We start from the raw sequence: 20,342 nt of genomic DNA, 5'->3' as shown, positions 1-20,342 counted from the left end.
ATGGCTTTGAACGTGGCCCAACACAAATTCGTAAACTTTCTTAAAACACGATTTTTTTTTTGGTGATTTCTTATTTTTTAGTTCATCAACTATTGTTAGTGTTTGTTTGTTAGTATACTTTATGTGTGGCCCAAGACAATTCTTCTTACAATGTGGTCCAGGGAAGCCAAAAGATTGGACACCTCTGGTATAGGCCATTCGAAGGGAAAAAATAAACCAATAGTAAAAGTCTCTGAGAAAGACCAGATAAAAGAATTGGAAGACAAAGATTTTAAAACAGCTGAAAGATGATCAAAGAACTGGTAGGGCACAGTGGCTCACGCCTGTAATCCCAGCACTTTGGAAGGCTGAGGCAGGTGGACGGCTTGAGCCCAGGAGTTCAAGACCAGCCTGGGCAACAGACTGAGGCCCCATCTCTGGAAAAAAAAAAAAAAAAAAAAAATTAGCCAGGCATGGTGGTACACACTTGAGAGGATCACTTGAGACCAGGAGGTAGAGGCTACAGTGAGCCGTGATCATGCCACTGCACTCCAGCCTGGGTGACAAAAAGTGAGACTGTCTTAAAAAAGAAAAAGCTGGGTGCAGTGGCTCATACCTATAATCCCAGCACTTTGGGTAGCTGAGGCAGGTGGATTGCTTGAACTCAAGAGTTCAAGACCAGTCTGGGCAATGTGGCAAAACCCCATCTCTACAAAAATTAAAGAATTAGCTGGGCATGGTGGTGTGTGCTAGCTACTTGGGAGGCTGAGGTGGGAGGATTGCTCGAGCCCAGGAGACTGAGGCTGCAGTGAGCCATGATCATGCCACTGCACTCCAGCCTGGGAGGCAGAGTGAGACCCTGTCTAAAAAAAAAAAAAGAAGAATTAAAGAAAAACATGGAGAAAAATCAAGAAAACAATGTACAAACAATGTAAATATCAATAAAGAGATAGAAAACCTAAAAAGAAGCCAGAAAGAAATTCCATAAATAAAAAGTACAAAACTGAAATGAAAAATTCACTAGAGGGATTCAAAAGCTGATCTGAGCAGGCAGAAGAAAGAATACATGTGCGAAGACCGGACAATTGAAATTGTCAAGTCTGACCAACAGAAAGAAAAAAGACTGAAGAAAAGTCAACAGAGCCTGGAGGACATGTGGGAAACCATCAGGTGGACCAACATAATCACTATGGGGGCCCCAGAGGATGGAAAAGAGAAAGAGGCAGAAAGATTATTCAAAAACACAATGGCTGAAAACTCCCCAAGTTTGATGAAAAACATGAATGTAAACGTCCAAGAGGCTAAATGAATTCCAACTAGGATGTACTCAGAACTCGGAGATCCACACTATAATTAAATACCGTGCAAAGACAAAGATAATCTTAAAAGCAGCAAGGGAGAAGCGACTCACACATGCAGGAGATTCTCGATAAGATTATCAGCAGATATCTCGTCAGAAACTGTGGAGGCCAGAGGGCAGTGTCCCAGTGTATTCAAAGTGCTTAAAGAAAAAAACTGTCAACTAAGAAATCCTTTGGCCAAAAGTAAGGGAGAAGTGAAGACATTCCCAGACAAACAAAAGCCAGGGAGTTTGATACCACTAGACCTACCATCCAAGAAATGCTAACAGGAGTCCTGAGGGGTTGAAATGAAAGAACACTGACAGTAACCTGAAGCTGTGTGAAGAAATAAAGATCTCAGCGAAGGTAAATATTATGATTGCAGCAACGATGTGCAATTCCACTTTTTGTTTTCTACATGATTTAAGAAACTAATACATTCAAAGAAAACTAGTAGTCTATAAAATCTAGTATTATTTTAACTTTGATTTGTAATCTCATATTTTGCTTTCTATATTATTTGATTAATGCATAAAAATAATTGTTTTTGGAAACACAATTGTATAAAAACCTAATTTTATAACTTCAGTAACTGAAAGAAGATGGAGATGGAGTGCTATAGAAGCGAGTTTTTGTAGGTTATCAAAATTAAGCTGGTATAAATTCAAACTGGAGTGATATGTTAGAATGCTAAATGTAATCCCCATGGTTATCACAACGAAAATAGCTACACAATATACACAACAGGAAATGAGCAGGGCATTACATTTCACTTCAAAAAACCAACTAAACACAAAAGATGACAGTAATGCAGGAAATGAGGGAAAAAAATCTTTTAAGGCACATAGAAAACAAATAGCAAAATGACACAAGTAAGTCCTTCTTTACCAGTAATTAAATGTAAATGGGCTAAATTCTCCAATCAAAAGACAGAGATTGACTGAACTGATTTTGAAAGGCACTATTCAGATATATGCTGTCTACTCACTTTAAATGTAGACACAAATAGGTCAAAAAGTGAAAGGATGTAAAAAGTTACTACATGCAAATAGTAACCAAGAGAGTAGGTGTGTCTGTCAGTCACACCAAGACAAATAATGTATGATTCCACTCATATCAGGTGTGCAGAGCAGTCAAATTCATATGGCTCTTGCCTGTAATCCCAGCACTTTGAGAGGCTGAGGCGGACAGATCACTTGAGGTCAGGAGTTTGAGACCAGCCTGGCCAACATGGTGAAACCCCATTTCTACACAAATTAGCTGGGCACGGTGGTGTGCACCTGCAATCCCAGCTACTCTGGAGGCTGAGGCAGGAGAATCACTTGAACCTAGGAGGCAGAGGTTGCAGTGAGCCAAGATCACGCCACTGCACTCCAGCGTGGGCAAGAGAGCAAGACACTGTCTCAAAAAAAAAAAAAAAAAAAGATAAAGTAGACCAGTGGTCGCAAAGGGTTGGGAGAAGGAGGAATGGGGAAGTTATTGTTAAATGGGTACAGAGTTTCAGTTTTGCAAAATGAAGAGAGTTCTGGAGATGGATGGTGGTGATGGTTGCATAATGTGAAAATATTTAATATTCTTGAATTATACACTTAAAAATAGTTCAGAAGGTAAATTTCCTGTTACGTGTATTACACCACAATAAAAGTGTTAATTTTTAGAAAGAGGGGGTAGTAGAATTTCATTGCCTTGCTTACTTCATAAGCCTTAATATCATACTTTTTTTAAACACCTAACTTTACTCTCTTTTTTAAAAATATTTTTACACACACACACAAATTGTCTTTTTTGAGACTGGCTGGAATGCAGTGGCAAGATCATAGCTCACTGTAGCCTCAACTTCCCAGGCTCAAGCAATCCTCCTGCCTCAACCTCCAGAGTAGTTGGGACTACAGGTGCATGCCACCACACCTGGCTAATTGTTTTGATTTTTATTAGAGACGAGGTTTGGCTATGCTGCCCAGCGTGGTCTCTAACTCCTGATCCTCTCACCTTGGCCTCCCAAAGTGCTGGGATTACAGACGTGAGCCACTGGACTAGGCCTACTTGTTATTGTTGTTAACTTGACTCTTCAACCTCCCATATCTTGATACATGTGGGAATAAAGATCTCACTACTAGTACAACCATCACTACCATTACCACAGCTGCCACCAACACTGGTTGGGACCATTGGTAAATCAAAGCTTTACTGTTCAGGCTATTCACAAATAATCTCATTGAGAAGCACTCATAACAGCAAAAAGACACTTAGGTCCCATTAAAGTTTCTGCTTGGTATGAATACTACCTCTGGTGTGAATCTTACATCTTTTTTAACTCTTTTCAAACAATGCAGACATATTTGAAATACATAACAAATGACCTATCAAATGCAGTCAATCACACATCAAAGCAGGTGTTTTTACTCTTTATCATCCCATAACATTCCAACTGGTAGAAGAAAAAACCACCTGGAGGCAAAAAGATCTGTATTCAAAACCCAATGAACGGCATGGCCTCGTATGTTATTTAACAGGTGTATACCTTACCTGTTGCTTATTGGTAGCGAGGGAATAATAACACCTACCATAGAGGCAAACTGTGAGGATTACAGTTTTTAGTGGGATCATGCAAGAGCATGACCTATATTAAAAGCACTACCTGGCCAAACTACATGAGTATATGACAGCCATTATTACTGTGCTTACTTGAATGTCGATTTCTTGAGTGATAGTCTGGCTTTGAATCCATTTATACATCTTAGCCAGCTCCTCCTTTTGCCCCTGAGAAAACTGGGGCTGCTGCTGCCTCATACTTTCTAGCTTTTCTAGGTCTTCTTTTAGTACAACTTCTTTAACCCTGAAAACAAACAAACAAACAGAATCTTAACAGTCCTGAATAAGACACAGGGTTCTTTTCCTATCATCTAGGAACAGCACTTCTTTTTGGTTGGTAATACACCTTACAGTTTCTAACACATGAGGCATACATTAAAAAAATAACTAGATCATTTCCTTGTCAAGTTGGTAAAGGCTTTTTTCTTGGTGGAAAATATCTATATGATGTTTTAATGAGGTGTATGGAAGAAAGAGATTTCCCTTAGCTCTTTTCTTTCAGAAGGGGCAAAAAAATCAAGAGTCTAAAACAAAAAGTTCTTGTACTTGTGTGCCATCTTGGAAAGCACAGACTTTGTTTCTTTGTCTCATGATGTGTAAGATCTGTTTAGTCTGGATCTGAATATAGGTGACACTACCACTGCCACCCTTATTTTAAGAAATCATTCATCACGACTTCAAATGAATAAATTTGAAAATACATTTCTCAAAGGGAATTTATAAAACATTCAATAATTATTTTGTCTTTAAAAACACATTAAGAAACCATAGGCTGGGTGCAGTGGCTCATGTCTGTAATCCCAGCACTTTGGGAGGCCGAGGTGGGCAGATCACCTGAGGCCAGGAGTTCAAGATCAACCTGGCCAACATGAGGAAATTCCATCTCTACTAAAAATACAAAAAACGAGCTGGGTGTGGTGGTGCATACCTGTAATCCCAACTACTTGGGAGGCTGAGGCAGGAGAATCTTGAACCTGGGAGGCAGAGGTTGTAGTGAGCTGAGATGGCACCATGGCACTCCAGCCTGGGTGACAGAGTGAGACTCTCTCACAAACAAACAAACCCTATCTCTACCAAAAATACAAAAATTAGACAGGTGTGGTGGTGCGCACCTGTAATCCCAGCTACTCAGGAGGCTGAGGCAGAAGAATTGCTTGAACCCAGGAGGTGGAGGTTGCAGTGAGCCGAGATTGCGCCACTGCACTCCAGCCTGGGTGACAGGGTGAGACTCCGTCTCAGAAAAAAAAAGGAAAAAAGAAACCATAAAAATATAAGAAGTGGGTCTTCGAAAGTGCTTTCTTACCTCTCAGGTACCTGATAGGTCATGAGAACACGCTCAGGTGTCTGCCGTATCATTCTCCAGATGGGTTCTTCGGTGACATCAGGAAATGTTTCTTTTTTCTGTACATCCTGAGATTGCTGCCCATTTGGGGAGATTTTAGAAGAGTAAACACTACTAGTAAAGTATATACTGCTGTCGCTGCTTCCTGTCAAAAATCAACAACAAATAATTAGAAAAGACCTGTCTGACTGATTTGCCAAACTGGCTCTCATTCTTCAGACTCTTGCTTTGGACAGTCCTCCTCCTCAGCCAGCCCAACCATTATTTCCGGGAAACTTCCTCCTCTCCCTGTGGACAGCCTCCTGGTTCTTTGGTCTTCCTGAGATCTCTTTTTCCATTCCTAATGAGCTGTCACTCTCAAAGCTACACATATTGTCCTTTATCATCACCCATAACTGTTCCATCTCCAAAATCATTAACATCTCAGCTTCACTCTCTCATTGGCTTGTTCTATTATTTCAACTATAAATGTGTTAATGGCGTCTTAGTCTTCCTGTAGTGGAGTCCTCAGTTCATCATTCAGTAACACACCTTGCAATACCTTAGACTTCTTTTTCCCTCTGACTTTTCATAACTGTCAAAATGCCAACTCCAATAAAGCCAATTATTGACTTTGTTCTTACCTAAACCCAAGTCGCCAAATACATACAGAAAGTCACATATAACAGGGCACAGTGTTTCTACAATAAACTCATCATCACCAACCTCAAATGCACCATCAAAATGCCTGGGAATCCTGCTACAGTTCTCTGGTCACGCACTAACCTACCCCCAGCAATGACTATTTGCAACCTATTTCCTGCCTCAATCTCACCTATTTTTTAAGGAAAAAAGAAGCCATCAGAAAGCAAATTAATCACCTTTATGATACCAAACATACACAATTAATGACATATGTACCCCCCTCCTCACCTTCCTCCTGTCACAACAGAGAAATTGTTCATCCCAAGGACCATCCCTTTATGGCTGCTATGAAGCTTTATGGATCATTCTTTTCCTATCTTGCATTTGACCCTTCTAGATCCTTCTCACTGACTTTGAAGGAATTAAAAATACAAAACACAAATATTTGTCTAATTTTTTTTTAAAAAAGTAAGTATGTAAATAAAAAAGTAATACAAACATTTTCCTCATTAAAAAATATCTTTAGGTCGGGCGTGGTGGCTCACACCTGTAATCCTGGCACTTTGTGAAGCCAAGATGAGAGGACTGCTTGAGGCCAGGAGTCTGAAACCAGCCTGGGCAACGCAATGAGGTTCCATCTCCATAAAAATAAAAAATTGGCTGAGTGTGGTGGTACATGCCTGTAGTCCTAGCTACTCAGGAGGCTAACGTTGGAGGATTGCTTGAGCCCAGGAGTTTGAGGCTACAGTGAGCTATGATTGCATCAGTGCACTCTAGCCTGGGTAACAGAGTGAGACTTTGTGTCAAAACAACAACAACAACACCCACACAAAACAACTTTAAGAGGTTGTTACTGTTTAAAGCAAAAATAATAACAATGTTATTGTGGGTTTTTTTACACGTTAAAATGTATGACAAAAATAGCACAAAAGACAAAAGGGATATGGAAGTACTCTGTCTTAAGGTTCTAATATATAAAGTGATACAATAGGTATAATATTTGAAGGTAAACTGTGATAAGTAAAAGATGTGCACTGTAAAAGTACGGCAGGCTGGGCATGGTGGCTCACACTTGTAATGCCAGCACTTTGGGAGGCCGAGGCAGGCAGATTGCCTGAGGTCAGGAGTTTGAGTTCAGTCTGGCCAACATGGTGAAACTCTGTCTATACTAAAAATACAAAAAATTAGTCAGGCGTGGTGGTGCACGCCTGTAGTACCAGCTACTTGGGAGGCAGAGGCAGGAGAATTGCTTGAATCTGGGAGGTGGAGGGTGCAGTGAGCCAAGATGGCACCACTTCACTCCAGCCCGGGTGACAGAGTGAGACTCAGTCTCAAAGAAAAAAATAAGATAAAATAAAAATAAATAAACAGTTAATCCTAGAGCAAAAACTTAAAAAAAAAAAAAAAAAGAGGTATGCTTAGAAGCCAATACACAACCCAAAAGGAGGAGGGTAGGAGGAAAAAAACAAGGGCAGATGAGACGAACAGAAAATTAGTAGCAAGATGAAAGATTTAACTTAAACCTAACCATATCAATATTCACATTAAATGTAAATAGTCTAAGCAAGCATTGCAGTTAAGAGGCTGAGACTGTCACATGAATAAAAAGCAATACCCAACTATATGGTGGTTACGAGAAACTTACTTTAAATACAAAGACACAGATAAGTTAAAAGTAAAAAGATGAAAAAAATTTACCATGCAAACACTAATCAAAATAAAGCTGGACTGGATATACTGATATCAGACAAAGCAGACTTCAAAGCAAGACATATTTCAGGATAAAGAGAGCAATTCATCAAGAGGATATAATAATCTTAAGTGTATATGCATCTAATAAAAGAGCTTCAAAATACATAAGGCAAAAACTTACTGCACTATAAGAAAAAATAAATTCGCATTTATACCTGGACATATAAGAGCTGTATCATAATAACTTATAAAACAGATAGAAAATCAGTTAGAATAGAGAAGGATGGATCAACATTATCAACCAACTTGATCTAATGTACAGAACTTGATCTAATTTACAGAACACATGACTCAACAACAGCAAAAAGCATATTCTTTTCAAATGCACATGAAACATTTATCATGATGGACCAAATTCCAGATCATTACACAATGTCTTGGTAAATTTAAAAAATATAAAACAATGTTCTCTGACTGTATTTAAATTAGAAATAAAATAAAAATATCTAAAAAAAATCTCCAAATATTAGGAAATTAAGCCTTTCTAAAATAACCAAAAGATCAAAGAAGAAAATACAAGTGAAATTAGAAATATTTTAGACTGGCCAGGCACAGTGGCATATGCCTGCAGTTCCAGGTACTCAGGAAGCTGAGGCCAGAGGATTGTTGAGCCCAGGAGTTTAAGGGTGCAGTGAGCTGGGATCATGCCACTGCACTCCAGCCTGGGCAACAGAGTGAGACCTTGGTTCCAGAAAAAAAAAAAAAAAAAAAAAAAAAAAAAAAAAAAAAAAAAAACCTATTTCAGCTGAATGAAAATAAAAATACAACATACCAAAATTTGAGGGATGCAATGGTTAGAGCATTCAATAGCATTAAATGTTTATATTGGGGGGAAAAAATCTCAATTCAAAGATCTAGCAAGTAAGCTTCTACCTTAAGAAATAAGAAAAAAAACAAAATCCAAAGTAAAAAGAAAAGAAGTAATAAAAATTAGAGCATAGGCTGGACACGGTGGCTGATGCTTGTAATCCCAGCACTTTGGAAGGCCGAGGCGGGCAAATCATGAGATCAGGAGTTCAAGACCAGCCTGGCCAACATGGTGAAACCCCATCTCTACTAAAAATACAAAAAATCAACTGGGTGTGGTGGTGGGCACCCATAATCCCAGCTACTCGGGAGGCTAAGGCAGGAGAATCGCTTGATCCTGGGAGGTGGAGGTTGCAGTGAGCCGAGATCGTGCCACTGCACTCCAGCCCGGGCGACAATGTCAGACTCCGTCTCAGGGAAAAAAAAAAAAAAAAAAAAAAAAAATTAGAGCATAAATCAATAAAATAAAAAACCAAAAAAAAAAAAAAAAAAATAGGAAACAAAACCCCAATGAGATCAAAAGTTCTTTGAAAAGTTATTAAAATTGATATACAGTCAGATTGATCAGGAAAAATATTAATACCAGCAATAAGAGGGGTACATTACTGTGAAACCTACAGACATTAAAAGGAAAAGGGAATATTAAAAACTTTATGCCAATATATTCAACAAATTAGATAAAATAGATACATTTCTTAAAAGATACAAATTACCAAAGATCACTAAGAAACTGATAACCTGATTAGACCCATATCTATTAAAGAATTTAAATTTGTTGTTAAAATCCTTCTCACCAAGAAAACTCCAGGCCCAGAAAGATTCACTGGTAAATTCTACCAAACGTACAAAGAAGAAATAATATCAGTTCAACACAAACTCTTCCAGGAAACAGAATAGCAAAGAATAGTTCCTAGCTCATTTTTTGAGGCCAGAATTACTCTGATACCAAAACCAGACAAAGACATTACAAGTAAAGAAAGTAAATGGACCAATATTCTGCACAGAGATGCAATAATGGGTAACAAAATATTAGGAAGATAATCCAACGATATATAAAAAAGGATAAAAGAGCATGACCAAATGCAAGGTTTAATTTATTATCAGAAAACTGATGTAATTCACCCTATTAATAGAGTAACGGAGGAAAACCACATGATTATCTCAACAGACGCAGAAAAGTCAACTCAGTGGAGCAGCAATAGAAGAGAACTTCCTCAATCTGATAAGGGCATTCAAGGAAAACTTATATTTAACATCATACTTAATGGTGAAACACTGACTGCTTTCCCATTAAGACTGTGAACCAGGCAAGAGTGTCTATTTTCCTATTTCTATTAAACACTTCACTGTGGGTCCCAGCCAGTTCAATGAGGCAAGACAAATAAATAAAGACATACAGACGGAAAAAAAGAAGTAAAATTATATTTGCAGATAATAAAGACTATGTAGAAAAGTCCTGCAGAATCTACAAAAGAGCTACTAAAACTAATCAATGAGTTTAGCAAGACTGCAGAATATAAGTTAAAAATACACAATTTGATTAAATTTCTATATGCTAACAACAAACAATTGCAAACTGAAAATTTTAAATGCCATTTTCAGTAGCATCAACAATTATAAAATCCTTAGAGATAAATTTAGCAAAATATGTGTAAGAACTGTAGGCTGAAAACTATAAAACACTGCTGAGAAGAATTAAAGACCTACATAGAGAAATCGTACTTGTGGATCAAAATACTCAATATCATCAGGAAGATAATTATTCACAAATTGATCATCTACAGATTCAATACAACTTCAATCCAAACACCAGAAGACTTTTTTGTAGAAACTGAGAAATGGAGTCTATAATTTACATGGACAAAGGACCTAGAATATTCAAAATCATTTTGAAAAGAAGAATTAAGTTGAAGGACTTACTTCACCAGGCTTCAAGACTTACTTGAAAGTTACATTACTCGAGTGTGGTATTGGCCTAAAGCTAGCCATCCAGATCAGTGGAACAGAAAAGACAGTCCAGAAATAGACCCACACATATATGGTCAAGTTATTTTCAACAAAGGTGTCATGGCAATTTAATGGGGGAAAGATTAATCCTTTGAACAAACAGGGCAGGAACAGTTAGATATCCCAATGTAAAGAAAGTATATTAACCCTTCCTCATACCATACACAAAAATTAACTCAAAATGGATCACAGATCTAAGCTATAAATGCTATCGAGGGTGCATCTCAACAGCATCATGCTAACTGAAAGAATCCTAATACGAAAGACAGCATACTGTCTGATTCTATACATAAATCATAGGAAAAGCAAAACTAACGTGACAGAAAGCAAACCACTGGCTGCCAGGAGACCAACGGGCAGGGCAGAGATGGACTGGTGAGGGTCACAGAACTGTTTGGGGTGACAGAAATGTTCTATATGGTGATTGTGGTAGTGCTTACACTAAGGTACACATCTGTCAGAATTCTTGTTTGTACCCCTAAAATTGGTGAATTTTATTGTGTATAAATATACCCCAATATACCTGACAAAAAGGAAAAAGGGAAAAAGAAAAAAAACCCTGTACTTCCACATCAGTGCCTGGGGTACACAGTGTGAGCTCGTCACATAGTGAATGCCTGGCAATGGAGTTTGAAACATTAGTTGTCCTGATCCACTACCTGATGCTGCTGAACCAGTTCCGGATGGAGGTTCGCTGGGAGGTGACCCTGTGGACAGAACACTGGCAGTAGGATGGGATGGAGTCCTGCTGGGAGGCAATCCCATGGACAATGTGCTGGCAGTAGGATGGGATGGATTCTCCCTGGGAGGTGACCCCGTGGACAGTGCACCAGTAGTGGCAGGACTGCTCTCACTGCCATTGTTGCCTGTAACACACTGCTAGAAAGTAAGGGCACATGAAAAGACACTTTAATCTTCTTATCACAAAATACAGTAGTCCTCCTTTATTCATAGTTTTGCTTTCTGTAGTTTCAGTTACCTGTGTTCAACCGAGGTCCAAAAATAGTAAATGGAAAATTCCAGAAATAAACAGTTCGTAAGTTTAAAATTGTGAGCCATTCTGGTAGTGTCATAAAATTTTGAGCTGTCTCATTGCTTCCAGCCTGTGATAGGAATCATTCCTTTATTTCACACCTCCACACTGTACGTGCTACTCACTTGTTAGTCGCTCAGTAGCCGTCTTGGTTATCAGATCTACTGTTGTGCTATCACAGTGCTTGTGTTCAAGTAACACTTATTTTACTTAATCATGGCCCCAAAGTGCAAGAGGAGTGATGCCAGCAATTGGGATATGCCAAAGAGAAGTCATAAAGTGCTTCATTTAAGTGAAAAGGTGAAAGTTCTCAAGAAGGAAAGGAAACACCCATATGCTGAGAGTGCTACAATTTTAGGCAAGAATGAATCTTCTATCCGTGAAACTGTGATGAGTATATTGTTATCACTCTTCTATGTTATTAGTTACTGCTGTTAATCTCTTACTGTTCTTAATTTATCAATTAAGCTTTACCACAGATATGTATAGTATGTTTAGGAAAAAACATACTGTATATAGGGTTCAAAACTATCCACGGTTTCCGGCATCCACCAGGGGTTTGAAACATATCCCCTGGGTAAGGGAGAGACTACTGTAACTGGCAGATCTTCAACTTCATATGTTAAACAGAATAAAATTTACATATATAACTAAGAAGTAAAAACTTTCCAGCCTATCCCTAAGAAATAAGTTCGTTTGTAAGTAACATTAAGGCACTACTACTTTCTCAGTACCTGCTACATGCCAGGCCCCGCACAAGTAGTTTTTTTGTCACTCAGCAAATACATATCGAACATTTTGTATGTTCTAGGCACTGTGTCAAACACTAGGAATATAATAATGAACAAAACAAAGTTCCAGCTCTCCAGGAGCACCTACTGCATAGGGAGAAGTACTATATAAATACATCATTTAGCCCTCAGAGTAAGCTATGAGGGATTCATCTTTCCATTTTCCTAATAAGGAAACAGAGGCAAAGAAAGGTTAAATAACTTGTCTAAGTGAATCCTCCTAACTAGTGACTGAGCTGGGATTTGAATCCATGTCTTATTCCATAGCCCAGGCTTTACTCACTGTAATATACTGCCTTGCCTTAGATTTTTAGTAAGCACACTAATACCAGGCTTTCAAAAGTGAGCATATTTTCTTGATTTCTATCACTAGATTTTGAATATCTGTTAAAGAAGGGTATTATACCTTAAAGAGAAGGTCAAAGAAAAATCTGTGTAAATATTCACACTTGCCTTGGATTCTATACCTAAATACAGGAACATCAGATTCCAAAGTTTAACCTGCTAAATAAACCTGAGAATGGCTTTTTAGGTAAAGGGAAGAAAAGTTAAAGGAAGCGGACCAAAAAAGCTTTTGGTTTTGAAAAAATGACATGTTTAAGTGTGAAACTATGAACTGCCTACTCTACTGATAACAACAAATAAAATAGCTCCTACCTCTTCATACACACCTGTTGTCCTGTGACTGTGCATGAAGAAGTACAATCGTTAAATTGTCAATATGGCTTATTCCTATCTTACCAGACCATAACCCCGGTTGTAAGTAAACAAATACGTATTATAGGCAATGAACACTTACATGTAATACCTGGATCGAATTTTAAAGAGTGGAGGGAATCCAGTTCACATGAAAACTTAAAAGATAGCACTTTGGAAAAAACCTCACAAAGTATGTAAGAAACTAGAATATAGATGATTCTTTCGTGTCTACTTTCCAAACAGAGCCAGGCAGATGTGTTTCGCGTTTACACAGAATTAGGCTAACAGGATCACTCACAGTAGCCATGCAGATTACCTACTGAGGATGTCAGCGCTGAGTCCCAACGCGACCACCTTAACTTTAGCAAGATATTCACTTTCTCACTTGAGTGTTGAAAATGAGCATCACTTACATACTCAGCTTGTGGGCACGTGTTCCTTCTCATCTGATCTGCAGATTCAGAGGGTCTGGGCATCTCTTCCTGAAGTAAGTTTAACTGCAAGGGTGAGCTGCTTCTCGAAGTAATGAACGGGTGTCCCTCGCTTTGTGCCTCCCACTTTTCCTCCTCTCTCCTTTGGTTGGTGACTGAAGGGGGTGGGTTCAGGGTTGGACTCATTGCTGAGGACATTGAGGGTGATACCACAGAAGAGGCTGTCGCCCCCAGAAATGGACATGGAAAGAACGATGGCGACAACAGAGGACAGACAGGGGGGTCAGGCAGGAAAACGGTCATAAAAGTATCCAAGTAAGGAAAAGGGAAAGCTGGGTAAGGCTGCAGGCCCTCGGACAAGGGCGGCCCATGCAGGCCTTCCGGTGCAGTTCCGGGGGCTGCGTATTCTCTTCCGGGAGAGGTCGCGGCTGGGAGGGGAAAAGCTGGGACGAGATAAGGGGCCTGGCTGGGCACCATGGCGGCAGGTGGGAAGGTCAGGCTCGAGGTGTGCGGAGAGGAGGCCGCGGAGGGGCAGCAGGGCTGTGCGTTCTGATGCGCTCCCCTGCGGGGACCAGAGCCCCAGTTCGAGCTGCTGCTGTCCGGCGGCTCCGGCAGCTTCTTCCGCTTGTGCTTCCCTTTCCTGCAGCCGGCCGACCATGTCTGCTTGGAAGTAGAATCTCCTGGAAGGATAAAGGTAGAGACAAATTATGGAAAATTAAACCCAAAAAGAAGAGAAGGATGCCACTTACAGGTAGTTATAGGTAGCTGACAAATGAATGCGCATTTGCCAATACTACCAGAATGGCAAAAAGTGGCTCTAAAAAGATGAACAAAATTCCGGATAAAAATACTTGCTATCGAATAAACTTATTTCAGCATCTCTCGATCAGTTTCTCACAAAAAAAGTTTCTCAGATCTAGGATCTAAGAAAGAATTTACCTAAATTGTTGATGTAAATGGATTGTTTCAGCATCTCTCCATCAGTTTCTTACAAGTAAAACTCCTGTTGTTCACTCCTTATCTCCTAGTCCTTAGATATAGTTTGTAACATTTACAAAGATTAATGGCATTTATTTTTAAAAACTTACGTACCTTGAAAATATGAATATTTGGCTTTGCTCCTGCTTTCTTGCTGAAGATAGGAGCTGTAGGGTGATGACAGGATCTTTTCTCGGAATTTATCAACATAATTCTGCTCTTCCTTCTGGGTGTGCGCTGACAGAACAGCCGCTGTGAGCCCCACGTGTTTAAATTCTTCCGAAGTCAAAGGGGCTGGCTGCATGTTCAGGGTCCAGGGCTCACAGAAGAGGGTGGCATCCCTGGCTGAGGTGGAAGAAGACATATTTAATTTTAATTCCTATCAATTATTTGTATTTATTTATTTTACTTTGTTAACTGCCTTTCATTTTTACAAACATTATTATAACTGCTGGAATACAAAAAATCTTCATTAGCCTAGCACAGAAATTCTTGATTTTCTGTCTGGAATACAAAAAATCTTCATTAGCCTAGCACAGAAATTCTTGATTTTCTGTCTTCCTTTATATTCACTGCACCAATGCACATACTTTACAGTTGTAATAATATGCACACATTTATTTAAATCTTGCTTTTATTGGAAACGTTTTTCTCTCTCCCTGAATTCTTCAAAATTTCTTTTTATCTTTGAACTTACCTTTTAAATAGGTAATATATTCATGTGGTTCAAAAACCAGGAAGTATTAATAAAGACATGTAGTAAATTCCCCTCATCCCTGTCCACGCTCTGTCTAGTTCTCATTTGTTTCCCCTGCAGAAGACCATTCCGCTGGAGTGCAGTGGCACCATCATGGCTCACTGCAACCTCTGCCTCCCAGGTTCAGGCGATTCTGCCTTAGCCTCCCAAGTAGCTGGGACTATAAGCGTGTGCCACACCACGCCTGGCTAAATTTTCTATTTATTAATTTTTTTTTTTTTTTTTTTTGAGATGGAGTTTCGCTCTTGTTGCCCAGGCTAGAGTGCAATGGCATGATCTTGGCTCACTGCAACCTCTGCTTCCTGAGTTCAAGTGATTCTCCTGCTTCAGCCTCCCAAGTAGCTGGAATTACAGGCATGTGCCACCACACCGGGCTAATTTTATATTTTTAGTAGAGACAGGGTTTCACCGTGTTGGCCAGGCTGGTCTCAAACTCTTGACCTCAGGTGATCCATCTGCCTTGGCCTCCCAAAGTGCTGGGATTACAGGCATGAGCCACCGTACCCGGCCCTTCCAGTTTATTACATATGAACAAGGATGAATATAGATTATCTTCCTCTCTGACCCCATCTTTACCCAAAGGCACATATGTACATTAGCCATCAACGCACCTTTTTCACTTTACCATATCCCTTGGAGAACTTTATCAGTGGCTAGACAGTTGTCTCATACTTCTACACTGCTGTGGGGTTCCAGTTTATATGAATAGCACAGTTTACTAAAGTGAACACCTGTGGATGGATTTTGGGTTGCCTCTTTTTTATTTATTATTGATATATAATAGTTGTACATTAAAATTACTTTTATTGATATAGAATGGTTATATCTATTTTGGGGTTGCTTCTAAAAAATTACTTCTAACAACAAAAGATTTTGTGGTGGACACTGTAGAGGGCTCCCCCAATATCCATTCTGGCTCACCCCTGTGGTGCAGTTATCTGGGTGGTTTGGGTGGGTGTGGCCCACTCCACATCCAGAAGTGGCCTGTGACTAAATCAGTACCACAGGGGGCTTTGCTTCCGGCCAAGTTGGAGTAACAGGGACCAAACTTACCTTCCTGAGATAAAAAAAAAAAAAAAAAAGCCAAAATATATAAAATAATAGGTTTCAGACACTGAAGGAAAGTGACCCCCGAGGATAAGAAACAAGGGAGGTGAGCCCGAGGACTGCCCCAGTGTGCAGCCTGGAGGGTTTCCAAGGACTCACCAGGGCATTCATGGGAGGAAAAAAACATCTGAGAGGATTAGCAGGAACAAGAGCTGAAGCTCACGCAAGCTGCGGAGTAGTGCCAGTTCCCATCCGCCAGACTAGAGACTCTCCTAACTCCTGAGGCACCACAAGGAGCACTCAGGAAGGTCTTGCCTTGGTAGCAGAGGAAAAATAGGCCTAGATTACACACTATTTGTCCTGCCTAGCAAATTTAAAAAGCAAAGCCTGAAAGGATTAATCTGTTTACAGGTAACTTCACTGGGACCCAGAATAAAGATCAAGAATATTTATAGGAATACAAATATATTTGGTACCCATTCACAGTATCTGGCATCCAATTAGAAAGAATCACCAGGCATGCAAAGAAGCAGGAAAATACAACCCCATAATAAGGAAAAAAGGCACCGAGAAACTGAGTCTACAGTTTATACAAAAGACCTAACAGTCAAAGCAATCTTGAAGAAGAATAAAGCTGAAGGATTTAAACTACCTGATTTCAAGACTTACCGTACAGCTACATGAACCAAGACCACTCTGTACTGGTATAAGTTTATCAATTTTGTTCATCTTTTCAAAGAACCAACTTTTAGCTTTAATTTTCTCTATTGTCTGTTTTCTATTTTGTCGATTTTTGCTTTTGTCTTTATTATTTCCTTCATTCTGTCTTGGACTTATTTCACTCTTCTTTTGCTAACTTTTTAAACCGTAACTTTAGATCATTGATTTGAGACATTTCTTCTCTAACAGCATTTTTAAAGCTATTGATCTTCTTAAAAGCCCCGTTTTTAGCTGTATTCCATACATTTTAGTATGCTATACTTTCAGTATCATTGATTTGGAAATATTTTCTAATTCTCTGTGATTTCTTTTTTGAATCACACTTAGAAATGTGTTGGCCGGGCGCGGTGGCTCAAGCCTGTAATCCCAGCACTTTGGGAGGCCGAGGCGGGCGGATCACGAGGTCAGGAGATCGAGACCATTCTGGCTAACACGGTGAAACCTCGTCTCTACTAAAAATACAAAAAATTAGCCGGGCGTGTTGGCGGGCGCCTGTAGTCCCAGCTACTCGGGAGGCTGAGGCAGGAGAATGGCGTGAACCCCGGGAGGCGGAGCTTGCAGTGAGCCGAGATTGCGCCACTGCACTCCAGCCTGGGGGACAGAGCAAGACTCCGTCTCAAAAAAAAAAAAAAAAAAAAAAAAAAAAAAGAAATGTGTTGTCTGATTTATAAACATTTGGGTTGAAACATCTTATTACTGCTTTTTAATTTAATTCACTAGCCAGAGAACACAGTTCACACACCATCAATCCTTTTAAATCTGAGACATACTATAGCCCAACATGTCGTATTTCTCAGTGAACATACTGTGTGTACTTGAAAAGGTTGTGGATTATGCAGTTACTGGGTCTCACGTTCTCTAAGTGTCAATTAGATCAAGGTGGTTGACAGTGTTGTATGGATCATCTGTTTCTTATTTTTTCTCTATGTTTTTATCAGTTGCAGAGAGGGAGTGTACAATTTTCCAAATATAATTATGGAAAGTTTATTTCCTTATTTTTGCTTCACAGCTTTTTTTTTTTTTCCGAGACAGAGTTTTGCTGTTGTTGCCCAGGCTGCAGTGTAGAGTGCAATGGCATGATCTTGGTTCACTGCAACCTCCACCTCCCAGGTTCAAGCGGTTCTCCTGCCTCAGCCTCCTGAGTAGCTGGGATTACAGGCATGCGTCACCATGCCCAGCTAATTTTGCATTTTTAGTAAAGATGGGGTTTCTCCATGTTGGTCAGGCTGGTCTTGAATGCCTGACCTCAGGTGATCTGACTGCCTGGGCCTCCCAAAGTGCTGGGATTACAGGCGTGAACCACCGTGCCCGGCTGCTTCACAGCTTTCAAAGCTGTTATTAGTGAATATACATTTATGACTGTTATGTCTTCCTGATGAATTGACCACCTTGTCATTATGAAAAGATGTCCTGGAATCTATTTTACATATATTAATAAGGCACTGCAGCCTTCTGATGCTTACTGTTTCACTTGTGCATCTTTTTCCATTCGTTTACTTTCAATCCATTTGTGAATTTCATTAGTATTTTGCATATAGTTAGCTCTTGATTTTTAAAAATCTGTTTTGAGAATTTTTGCCTTTCATGTATTTACTTATTTTTAGAGACAGGGTCTTGCTCTGTCACTCAGGCTGGAGTACAGTAATGTGATCAGAGCTCACTGTAGCAACGAACCCAAGATGGGCTCAAGCTGGGCTCAACTGATCCTCCTGCCTCAGCCTCCCAAGTAGCTGGGACAACAGGTGTGGTTCACCACACCTGGCTAATTTAAACATTTTTTGTAGAGATGGGGTTTCACTATATTGCCCAAGCTGGTCTCAAACTCCCGGCCTCAAGCAGTCTTACCTCCTTGGCCTCCTGAGTCCCTGGGATTACAGGTGTGAACCACTTGCTTGGCCCAATTTTTGCCTTTTAATTGAAGTGTTGAGTCAATTTTATGTCATTATTGACACAGCTGGATATAGAGCTATTATCTTATTTGGTTTGTTCTCTCTGCTTCTTTTTTATTAATCTATTCCTCCTTTCCTGTTCTTCTTTGGGATTGAGTATATTTTAAAATTTCATTTTATTGATTGGCTTAGTCATTGTATCTCATATCCCATCTTTTAAAAAATTATTTTAGGGCTGGGCGCTGTGGCTCATGCCTGTAATCCCAGCACTTCGGGAGGCCAAGGCAGGCGGATCACCTGAGGTCAGGAGTTCGAGACCAGCCTGGCCAACATGGTGAAACCCTGTCTCTACTAAAAATACAAAAACTAGCTGGGCGTGGTGGCGGGCACCTGTAATCCCAGCTATTCGGGAGGCTGAGGCAGGAGAATTGCTTGAATCCCGGAGGTGGAGGCTGCAGTGAGTTGAGATCGCACCACTGCACTCCAGCCTGTGTGACTCCTTCTCAAAAAAAAAAAAAAAAAAAAAAAAATTTAATTTTTTTGTAGACAGTCTATGTTGCCCAAGCTGGTCTCAAACTCCTGCATTCAAACAATCCTCCTGTGTTGGCCTCCCAAAATGCTGGGGTTACAGGCATGAGCCACTGTGCCTGGCCTACATTCCATCTTAATTAGACCCTGCTTTAGGTTCAAAATATCTGTAATGGCAATGACTCCTAGAGACTAATGGTCAACACTTGATTCCCTACTCTACTACTCATGGGCTGTGTGATATTGGGCAAGTTAAGTTACTTTGCCTATTTGTGGCTTAATTGTTCCACACATAAAATGAAGATATTAACTTGCAAGGAAATGCATTTGTGACCATCGTCCTTAGACACAACTCATCTGAGTCAGGATGCAAACTGAGCTAATGAATATAAGCTTTTCAGAAAGCAAAAGACACAGAGATATGTTTTAAGGAATATCTGGGCTCTGATTCTGCTTTTTCTCCATGGAATAAAGATGTGGCCCTGTAAATGTTGAGGCTGATTTAAGATCAGAAGAAACAAACAGCAGTAAAAATTTCCTAAAGCATACGGACTTTAGTATAAATTCATTAAAAATGGTAATATAAGAGCAGAGTATAGAAAGCAGAGTGGCAGAATATAAAAAAAAGAGCTTTTCATATTGGGTGATACCCTCCCTTCCTGTATGGGCTGTATTATGAACAGCTACATGCCCACACAGGAATGCAAAATATTAAAAGGCACACTAAAAAATGTGCATATGCTCCTCTGTGGAGGGGCTAGCTCAGTTCCAGTGAAAGTCTACTTTTGACTAATTAGAAACGTAATGCTCTCTGATCTTTCTTCACCAATCCACAGATCTGTCAGTACCACGCTCTCCATCTCACAGGTTGTTGGAAAGATTTCATGAGATCACACCAGTGAAGAACTAAGAGCAGACAGTGGCACACAGAAATGGCTCAACACATATTAGCTGATAGGCCACTGAAGACTAGCAAAGATAAAGCAGAGATCATGTGAAAATCCAATTTAACATATTCGTCACCAT

General features: G+C 39.8%; 1 protein-coding gene across 9 annotated transcripts in view; it reads right to left on the bottom strand.

The window, feature by feature from the left end:
* Positions 1-20,342, bottom strand: part of PER3 (period circadian regulator 3) — a 61,940-nt gene that overhangs the window by 3,880 nt on the left and 37,718 nt on the right. For 4 of the 9 annotated variants that reach the window (XM_030805244.1, XM_030805249.1, XM_030805248.1 and 1 more), the window contains exons 17-21: positions 14,490-14,720; positions 13,380-14,077; positions 11,103-11,322; positions 5,215-5,398; positions 4,005-4,155 (exon numbers count right to left, since the gene is read on the bottom strand). In XM_030805244.1, the coding sequence (XP_030661104.1) occupies positions 4,005-4,155; positions 5,215-5,398; positions 11,103-11,322; positions 13,380-14,077; positions 14,490-14,720 (1,484 nt within the window). Of the gene's footprint in view, positions 1-1,010; positions 1,481-4,004; positions 4,156-5,214; positions 5,399-11,102; positions 11,323-13,379; positions 14,078-14,489; positions 14,721-20,342 lie in introns of those variants that run through there. The other 5 variants (XM_030805246.1, XM_030805250.1, XM_030805251.1 and 2 more) reach the window with 3 other exon arrangements.

This window comes from Nomascus leucogenys, chromosome 24, assembly GCF_006542625.1.
Source record: "Nomascus leucogenys isolate Asia chromosome 24, Asia_NLE_v1, whole genome shotgun sequence".
NCBI classification, from domain to species: domain Eukaryota; kingdom Metazoa; phylum Chordata; class Mammalia; order Primates; family Hylobatidae; genus Nomascus; species Nomascus leucogenys.
This window is presented reverse-complemented; position numbering and strand designations above follow the sequence as displayed.